General features: G+C 45.3%; 1 protein-coding gene across 5 annotated transcripts in view; it reads left to right on the forward strand.

Moving 5' to 3' along the window:
* ITSN2 (intersectin 2) overlaps window positions 1-10151 on the forward strand; it is an 81761-nt gene that overhangs the window by 69369 nt on the left and 2241 nt on the right. For all 5 annotated transcript variants that reach the window (XM_042032859.1, XM_042032857.1, XM_042032861.1 and 2 more), the window contains 10 exons: window positions 3661-3782; window positions 4643-4749; window positions 5388-5571; window positions 6152-6250; window positions 6410-6577; window positions 7425-7637; window positions 8342-8463; window positions 9010-9092; window positions 9253-9336; window positions 9630-9803. In XM_042032859.1, coding sequence (XP_041888793.1) covers window positions 3661-3782; window positions 4643-4749; window positions 5388-5571; window positions 6152-6250; window positions 6410-6577; window positions 7425-7637; window positions 8342-8463; window positions 9010-9092; window positions 9253-9336; window positions 9630-9803 — 1356 coding nt within the window. The remainder of the gene's footprint in view (window positions 1-3660; window positions 3783-4642; window positions 4750-5387; window positions 5572-6151; window positions 6251-6409; window positions 6578-7424; window positions 7638-8341; window positions 8464-9009; window positions 9093-9252; window positions 9337-9629; window positions 9804-10151) is intronic.

Below are 10151 nucleotides of genomic sequence, written 5' to 3' on the forward strand. Positions count from 1 at the left end.
ACATCCTAAAGTCCCATATCCATATGTTTTTTGAACACTTCCAGGGATGGTGACTCCATCCCTTCCCTGGGCAGCCTGTTCCAATGCTTTACAACCCTTTCTATGAAGAAATTTTCCCTAATATCTAATCTAAACCTCCTTTCTACCCCTAAATAGTCTTCATTGGTGACCCAAAGCAGTTGGTGCCTCTGATGTAGCTAGATCCTTCTGGACAAGTGCCTGAGCTCCTGTTGGAGGGTTAAGATGTCTTTTCAGAGCTGTCACTTTTAATGGGTGTTTTTCCCCTGTCCATTGAGTGGGAAAGTCTTTGGGGAAATAGTGATAGGTGTTATTCATCTGTCTTTCATTGGAGGATTTCCTTTCTTCAGAAACTGCCCCTCTTCCCCTTGAACGTGCTTATTTCCAAAATATATCAGTAATTGGAAGGGTTTTCTCCCCCAGCCCCCATGTTTTTCAGGGATTTGAATCTCCTGCAGAGGAGAACATCTTTTGACTGTGGAACTCAGTAGTTTTCCATGCAGGGGTAGTTAACGTTAGTAGGAAAAAATATTCATTGTTCAGGTATATTTAGAAAATGTAATTTTAAATACAACTTTAGAGACTGGGATTTCCTGTTTATAGACTCTCTAGGTTGTTTTACCCTGGCCTGGTGAGGCAGCTGCTTCCTCAGCTCAGAGAGCAGGATTTAGCCCAAAGGGCACCACAGTCAGTGTAGGCATCTCTCTGTTGCTGTGCCCTGAGTTTCCAAGGTTCCAGACACCCCCTGCTCGATCTGGTGAATCTTCTGGAGAGGGAGATGGGCAGGCTGTGCCCCAGGCTGGCTGAAAGCCTGACACTGCCTGCTCTTGGTGGGAGAGGCAGGCTGGCTTCCCTTCCAGAGGTCAGGTATCCCTCTTGGTCAGCAGAGCAGGTGAGTAGCTGCAATTCCCTGCTGCAGACACTCCCAGAAATACCACTGCTCTCCTGAGCTGCCTGGGGAGCTTGGGATGAAGCTTCACCAGAGGGAAGTCAAGCCAAGAACCTTCTGCTGCCAAACAAGGCAGTTTTACTGCTTCCATGCACGTTCCTGGCTGTTAAACCAGCAGAAAACTGCTGGGTTTTTCCCCCCCTTGGGATTTGTTTGTTGCCAACATGTGAGCAGGGAGTCAGATAAGTGCCAGAATTGATGCAGGGAAAGGAGGGAAGAGCAGCATGGGAGGAGAAGGGGTAGAGATGTAGGTCCATCCTTTCTGTACCAGTGAGCCCATGGGTGGCTATGGCCACTTAGGAAAAACACTGGCAAATGCACTTGTTAGGCTGGTTTATTCTCTTTTCAGTTTTCTTCCCTTCAGACTCAAATGCCTGAATTCACACTCTAAAATCAAATGTGGGGATTGCATAATGTGTTTTTATGCCAGTATCATCAGACCTATCAAAATTGGGAGTGTTTTCACTAGTAAACACTAGTGTTTAAATAAAATTATATAAAATACTAAATACAAAATAGCACTTGTCCCTTCATCCCAGAAGCTGACAGTCAAAATAAAAAGTTAGCACAGGAGCCAGTTAATATAACTACATTTTTTGCATCTGATAGTGAATTTATAAACCAAATCTATTTTAATGCATAAATAATGCCCATTTCTCTCCCAGGCTTTGCCCCAACTCTCAGTGGTCAGCATCAGACAGACTCAAAGCCCAGCATGCAGGTTGTTCCAGCAGCTGGGACACAAGCTTCTGCCCATCCCTGCTTCTGTCACAGGAGTGCAGTAGGAAAGGGAGCCACTGGTCAAAGCTGAGACTTCCAGACCTGGACAATTAACATCTGGTTACTGTGCAAGCCCTTGATTAACCTAAAATTTCATGTCTTAGTAACCAGGTAGGCTTAAACTCAGTCTTGTACAGACTGAAGAGTGACAAGAATCCAGAAGTAGCATACCAGTAGTAGTAGAATTGGCCACAGACTGTCTCAATGGACTAAGACGCCAAACTTTGCAAGAAACATTTTTATCTGTAACTTTACGCCTTTTTCTCATCTAATTTTGGCCTGGTTGTAGCTTTGGGGATAACTAAGGCCAGACGGAGCATTCTGTGTGATCAAAAGAACTGCAATCCCTCATCTCTTCTTAAAAAGTGGTGTTTTTTCAAATCTTGTCAGAAAGCTTAAGATCCGTGATCCTCCTTAGGGTGCAAAACAGAAGTGAAAAGTCCTGATTTTCAATCTAGCTGTTGTCTTGCTGTTTTACTTCTTTGTGTTGTTCAAAGGGTTTCCTTGTTAGAATACTTGGTATAGTGTCCTGAAATTTCACTTGGCAAGTTTCTCTTTTGCTGAAATTTGCTCTTTCAGAGCACCTTGATGCCCGTGCAGCAGGAAGCTCAGGAGCCTGTGAGGTTCCCATTAGGCCACTGTCACATCAAGTTCAGCCTAATATTTAAGTGTTTCTTGGTTGTTTTCCCCTCAAATTTATTACTAAGTCGCTTTCCTATGAGCAGATCTATACCTTGGCAGTGAACAGTCACATCCTTGTGTGCCAGGAGTGTCAGGGTGACAAGGGAGACGCGGCTCTTCCTGCTGTAGGTCATTCTGCCTTTCACAACTCCTGTAAACCTTCATAAAGTATTGTTCCTCTAGAGCTGCCGGATCTCAGTGAGTCCCTGCGATGTCCTCTCTGCTATCCTGCAAAACCCACAGTTCACCTGGTACTGCAATCCGGTGCCATCAGCCCAGCGATAGATGGATGTTCTCAAACGCTCTGTAATTGTTCCTTTTTTTTCCTTTTCCCTCACCTTGCTGCTTTGCAATACTCTGCTGTGTGATGGCTGACAGAGGGATCAGATTGATTTTCTGTGCTCTCCTTTACCCAGCTAAACACATTCACCACTTTTGGTTCGGTTACTAAAGTTTGTACACTGTTGTCTTGTTAACTAACATGCAGTAGAGACAGAGCCATGTGAAGCTGCAGGGTCTGCATGTTCTGACAGAAACTTGGGGTTTGTGTCATTGACTGTCGGTGTGTTCCTGTGCATGATTTGGATTCTTGATGCATAAAAATAATTCAATACATTTCCAGCTTATTTTGAAAAAAAAAGTTGTGCAGCTGTGAAGTTACACAACTACAATGTTATGTGTTACAGCTTTACAAATTGTTGGTGGTGGTTTGTATCATAAATTAATAACTAAGGCAGAGAACTTCAGAAATGGGGTGGGGAATTAAAGGTGTAATGTCCTAAATCAGGACCAGCCACATTTTCAATAACTTCATCTCACAAAAGACAACTTAGAATCATAGAATCGTTAAGGTTGGAAAAGACCTTTAAGATCATCAAGTCAAAAAAGACATTGCACAAGGTAAGAGAAAATCAGTTTCAAATCAGTGTAGCAGAAGAGATGAGAAAAGTCATGAGACAAATGGAGTGGCAAGAAGTCAGGAACTCTTACTCTGCATCACAATACAAGGGGTGTTCCAAGAAATAAAAAGGTGCAAACTGAAAAGTGACACAAAGAAGGGAGGGAGTCGATTGCTGCATCGCTTGATTTTGAAATCTGCTGCTGCTGCAGAGAGGGTTTTCCAGTGTCTTTGTAGTCTGAGCCATAGACTGCTGAATGCTGGTGCAATTTTGTTAATTTGTCAGGTTTGATGCCTTGAGTGGGATCTAAACTCCTGACCTTACTTCCTGCAGGGTGTGCTGATCTCCAGAGCCTTGACACCATGCAGCCCATGGAAAGGAAAAGGCAGGGCTACATTCACGAGCTCATTCAGACAGAAGAAAGGTACATGGATGATCTGCAGCTCGTTGTAGAGGTGAGACATCTTGGATGTGAAAATGCATTTGGAAAAAGAACACCTCTGTCCTGAAAAATAACAATAAAAGGATTCTTACAAAGCGTGAGATGATGGAGGAAGAAAGGTGTGTGGTACCTCCCTCTCCAGTGAATGTTATGTGGTTGCTCTCCAAGCAAAAGCACCACTTTGTGAAACCCATCAGCTTACAAAGACCTTCCTGTTTTCCAAATCCTGTTTGTAGGTGTTTGGGCTCAGTAAAAACATGATGGGCTGGGGCCAGGTGTCGAGCAGAGCTGCATAGAGCTGTAGACACACCGTAAGAGCTTATCATGTGCCTTCTCCCCAGTTTATTTCCGGACACAAGATCATCTCCCTCGGCAGGGCAGGGACAGGCCAGCATTAAGTGCTCTTGGGCATCTAACGTGACCTCTTTGTATAAAACAATGGTGTGGTGAAGTGTGGCAGATGTTAAGTAGTCAAGTCACACAGGTGCTCTGCTCCCCAGAGATGAGGTGCTGAGGGCCCCTGAGAGGAGCTGTGGTTCTGCACACAGGTGACCCTGAGTGCTCTGGATCAGGGGAGAGGAGCAGTGCCTGAGTGTAGTTTGTGTAGTGATTGAGTCTGAAATCACGGGAACGCTCTTCTGCTGAGCTCTCAGCCTGCAGGTCCCAGTGCTTGTCCTCGCTTTGCAAGTGCTGATGCCGGTGTCAGAATGGGGTCACACGCTCAGGGGAAACAGCTGTCACAAGTGCTAGTAAGGAATTGCTTTTAACTGCTGAGAAATTAGACACTGTACATTCAAAAAAAGTCACTGCTGGGCTAAACAAGAGACTGAACTGTTTCTGTTCTTTGAAGAATTGCTCATTTTTTGGCTGCAGGTTTTCCAAAAACCAGTGGCTGATTCAGGCTGTCTCACAGAAGGAGAAATGGGGCTGATCTTTGTTAACTGGAAGGAACTCATCATGTCAAATACGAAGTTACTGAAGTGAGTACTTACCTGCAGTCTTACATTTTCCTTTTCATTATTCTGTCGTTCCTTTCCCCAGGAAGTTTTCTGGGTTTGCAGTCAATGTTCTGTCCTTGCTGATAATTTCCTGTGCATGCTTGCATTCAGAACAGCTAAATGCAGTCAGACTGCTTCAAAAGGAGTTGTATTAAGAGAGAGGGAGAAATAAACAGCAAGAACAGATGCACATTTGCTGTAATACCTTAGAAATAGAGCCTACACAAAAGCATGTGCATGGGAGGTTTTCTTCCCAGTTTTCTGCAAAACAACCTTTTATTCTCTAAAAATAATCTTTAGAAAGATAAAGTGGCTAATAAGTTACTGAATGGGATGCTGGTTGAATATAGAGATTGATGCTGACTCTCCCAGAAACCTCAAAGGAGAGTCCCAGTCCCCCAGGCCCCACCAGGCAGATTGTTCAGCTCAGGATGTTGTGTCAGTGACTTCCTGGGGGTTCAGGCAGGACCCCGGCACCTCCTGGAAGCACCTCCTGTGCTATGTAAGGAAATTCACCTCCCAGGCCTGTGTTCTTTCAGAGGTGGGTCTGTAAGGGTTGTGGTTTAGGCCTCACAGACTTGGCAGCAAAGTTGGATGGTGATTTCTTTCCTCGTCTGCAGAGCCTTGCGGGTGCGTAAGAAAACCGGAGGCGAGAAGATGCCGGTGCAGATGATCGGGGACATCCTGGCAGCAGAGCTGTCCCACATGCAGGCCTACATTCGGTTCTGCAGCTGCCAGCTCAACGGAGCGTCCCTGTTGCAGCAGAAAACTGATGAAGATGCTGATTTCAAAGACTACTTAAAGGTATTGGATTCAGTAGCTTTTGTGCCTTCTCCTTTCCTCAATGACAGGAGCCCATCTAACCAGCATTGACCAGATCAAAATAATCCAGAAGAATAAAATCCTGCAAAAATAGCTAAGAAGCTTCCAAGGTGTATTTATATGGTGACCATGGCTAACACTGTGTGTGCTCTTTATTTACAACACTGTCTTTCTCTCTGGCTAATTTACTTAGGCCATAAAAGGAGAATTGCCAGAACAGTTGACATCAGGCATTTGTTTCTTTCATTGCTCTGTTCTTTTTCAACCTGAGTGGAGCTTGTGATGTCAAAATAAAATCTGGAACAGTTTTGAATGTAAGGATTCTGCATGAACAATGACCCTGTGATTTATGCTGGCGAAGCGTCTGGGTGCAATGACACTGCCAGCTTTCCTGCTTTTTCTGGATACAAGTAGTGTTTGCTTACTGAAAAAATCCAGGATCTCTTCGAATGCCTGGAAAAATGAATCTGATGACAGAATTTTCAGTATTCAGTGTCAGTGATGCAACTGTTTTCTGATGATTAATGCAATGTCTCTGTTAAATCTCTGGGTTGCACCACAGAAACTTGCCCTGGACCCTCGCTGCAAAGGAATGCCCCTCTCCAGCTTCCTCCTGAAACCCATGCAAAGGATAACGCGCTACCCTCTGCTCATAAAGAGTGTGAGTACCCCAAGGGAGGTTTTGTAGCTGAATGCTTTGAGTTTGATCTCCATAGCAAAAGCCAAGATAAAGGCTTGTCCCTTTATGAGGATTTCTCCGACAAGCACTTGTGCTTACCTCTGCTTTATCTTGTTTTCTACCCTCTTTGACCCCCACCAGATTCTAGAGAACACTCCAGAGAACCACCCAGATCACAGTAACCTCCGGCTCGCCTTGGAGCGTGCCGAGGAGTTGTGCTCCCAGGTGAACGAGGGCGTGCGTGAGAAGGAGAACTCGGACAGGCTGGAATGGATCCAGGCCCATGTCCAGTGTGAAGGCCTTGCTGAGGTACCTGCACTGATGCTCTGCAGGGCTGGGGCTTTTCAGTGTCATTTCAGAAAGGCTGGGGAGGGAATGGGGGTCCTTGCTCACATCCCTTATTGGAATGTGATCCACTGCTGAACTCTAGGCAGGGAATCTTTTCTTGAATTCTACTCACAGCCATAACATGATGAACCACTGTTTTTGCATGATTTCAGTGGCAGAGAAATCTTGATTTATCAGCATAAAAACTGATACCATTTAGACCATTAAATGGGCAGAAATAACTCTTCTCTCTGAACTCCTGATCATGCTGCCACTGGGCTAAGTCAGGTGTTCCTGTGGAGGATTTCACTTAGTGTGTGTTTCCCAGGGTTTTCTTCAAGCAGAAACAGAAGCCATCAGTGCTAGATCCTCCAGGATATGCGGTGTTCAGGCTCCTGTACCTTTCAGGACAGCCTTCAGACTGAGGTGTGTGTGACAGTTCTCCACTGTCTGCATAAGGAACCAGGGCTTGACAGGGCATGGTCTGTCCTGGTTCCATCACCTAATCATCGTAAGAGGTGACCTGACTGCAGCCTGTGCAGCCTCTTCTTAAACACAGCTTCTGGACTACACAGAAGTGGCCATGCAGTAAATGCCTTCATCTGGTCATCCCTCTGTGTTTTTGGTAAAGCTTAAACCTGCTCTGAGGTGGGAGTTGTGCTGTTGCCATGGCTGATTACATAACAGTTCCCTTCTCTTCATTTATAATGGCATTCATTAAACAAGAGAAGAGCATTTTGAGCAGCTTGATCAGTCTCCACAGTGAAGAGGAGCAGGAGCTGATGTCTGCACAGACTTGCTGCTGCTAATGGGTTTTGTCTCTTCCCAGCAACCTGTGTTCAACTCCCTCACAAACTGCTTGGGACCACGGAAGCTCCTGCACAGTGGGAAGCTGTACAAGGCCAAGAGCAGTAAGGAGCTGTATGGATTCCTTTTCAATGACTTCCTGCTGCTCACCTACATGGTTAAACAGTTTGTGTCTTCCGGATCTGATAAACTGTTCAGCCCCAAATCCAACTCCCAGTTCAAAATGTACAAAATGGTGAGTGAGTCAAGGTGCTCCATGGTCATGTTGGTACAGTGGGTCCTGGCTTCTGATTAGGAATGCTGCTCTCCCACTGGGATTAGCTGTGTGGCCCCTTTTGGTGCCACACGGGCATGTTCTGGCAGACAACTTGAATGAATACCATTGGCTTAGTGCCTGGAAAAGGACAGACTTCTGTGTTTTGGTTTAACAAACACTTCCATCCACTTTGGGGGGAAAGGGCAGAAGTAGCATCATGCCTGAACAGCTGAGTGGGATGTTCAGAACCAGGAGCCTTGACTTCAGTTTGCACAGGTTCCTGCATCCACAAGAAAATTCCTGTCCTTCAGGAAACAGTAGAACATGAAAAATTTTAGTCTCTGTGCCCAGACCGTGTGTGTTCTCAAGATTTTGAAACTGGAGATGTAACTTTAAGTATCAGGGCTGCTTTCCCACAGACAACCTGAGAGATTCCTGGGATTTCCAAGATCCATACTGCAGCTCTGCTTACACAGTCCTGCCCCTTTCACAAAGCTCTTTGCCTAGGAAAACAGAATGGGGTGAATCGACAGAGTAGTTTTTCTCTCAGCCCTTTCTTGCATCCTTTACACAGTGATCTCATTGTTTGTCCTGTGTCCTACTTTCATTTTCCCTACCATAAACCAGTGCATTTAAACATCCTTGTAGAGTTTCTGCCACAGTGACGTTTGCTTTTCTTTCAGCCTGTTTTCCTTAATGAAGTCCTTGTGAAGCTGCCCACAGACCCTTCAAGTGATGAGCCAGTTTTCCACATATCACACATCGACAGAGTTTACACACTTAAAACTGACAACATTAATGAGCGGTGAGTAGTGAAAATGCAAATCTGAGTTTAAACTTGTTGATTGATGCTGCAGGCTGTGTTTCCAGTGAGCAGACACAGGGGCTCTGAGCTCAGGAACAGAGCTGGCTCTTGGTCAGGAAATAAACTCACTCGACTCTCATTTGAATGAGAAGTTTTCTCTGTTTTTGTTCTGCTTATGTGGCAGCTCTTGCAGTGGAATCCAGACACATCTGCTTCTCCTTGATGTTACAGTTGTATAGAAGAATAGTTTAGGGCTGCAAAATCCAACATCCCATAGACTCTTCCCCAGTCCTGGGCAGTCTTTAATGTGACCCAGCAGTCTTTAATAAAACAGCAGCTCCACGTCCATTTATTTAGGCTGATTTGGAATGTGACATAAGATTGAATCCAAAAACTCCATCGCTTTAGTCCATGAACTGACTTGATTTGTGGTGCCTCTGAAACCTAGGGAGGGGAGAATGGCGAAAGAGAGTGGAGTAGAGTCACTGATACTGAAGACTTTGCTGCCTGTGGGATGACCCTGACTGTAGGGATTGCTCTTTACAGGACTGCCTGGGTCCAGAAAATCAAAGCAGCGTCAGAGCAATACATTGAAACAGAGAAGAAGAAACGTGAAAAGGCTTATCAAGGTACCCACCGAGTTCTGTATTTTCCTCTCATCCACCTGGGTACAGGGGCAGGGCATTTCCTGGAGAATGCCAGTGTCTGTGTAGGATCTCCCTCTTCAGATCTATTGCCAGTTCTTAGAGTCCCAACCAATCCATTTATTTCTGACCTCTTTGTTCTCAGCTCGTTCACAGAAAACCTCAGGAATAGGACGCTTGATGGTGCACGTGATTGAAGCAACAGAACTAAAGGCCTGTAAGCCCAATGGTAAGCGAGGGAAACAGTCTCAGATCACTTTTATTCCTGTAACATTTGGAAAGGCTTGCTGAGAGGAGTTGGTCATTTGGAAAACACTGTGGTTTGTCTACAGTTTCTTTAAGAAATAAGCATTCTTTAGCTTCAGAGGACTGAGTGAAGAACCAGCTCTGTGCTGCTCTGGGATATAGGGATTGCCTGATCCCCATCTTCTGGCAGCAGCACTGATACGTATCCAAGCAGGCTCCAGACGGAGGGGGTGTTTCTGCACTGCAGTGGGGTTTCACTCCCTGTTCTGTGTTTAGGGAAGAGCAACCCGTACTGTGAGATCAGCATGGGCTCGCAAAGCTACACTACCAGGACCCTGCAGGACACCCTAAACCCCAAGTGGAACTTCAACTGCCAGTTCTTCATCAAGGATCTTTATCAGGATGTCCTGTGTATCACCATGTTTGACAGGGATCAGTTCTCACCTGATGGTAAGTGTGAATATTTAGGAAAAGAATGGGTTTTTGTGAGCTGGGGTAGCCAGTTCCTCAGCAGCAGTTTCAAGAACCTGGAGGTCTGACTGCTGCCTGAGAAATGTTGGGTAAAAACAATGCCTTAGTACTCAGGAGGTTCAGTAGCCTTCCAGAGCCAGTAACTCCAGGCAGTCAGATTTGATCCCAGTCTGGCTTTTGCATCAGACACAGAATTACTTTCTTCTCAGACTGAGGAGACAGACAAGTTGAAAGCAGAAGTTCTACTCACAATAGGTGCTCAAAAATAAGGTCCTGGGTTATATTTGCACAGCAACAGCTTGATTGGCTTTCTTGGTGCTTGGAAAC

Source organism: Corvus kubaryi, unplaced genomic scaffold (genome assembly GCF_017639235.1).
Source record: "Corvus kubaryi isolate FWS band 111438036 unplaced genomic scaffold, C.kubaryi_AGA036_p1.0 37354, whole genome shotgun sequence".
In the NCBI taxonomy this organism is placed as follows: domain Eukaryota; kingdom Metazoa; phylum Chordata; class Aves; order Passeriformes; family Corvidae; genus Corvus; species Corvus kubaryi.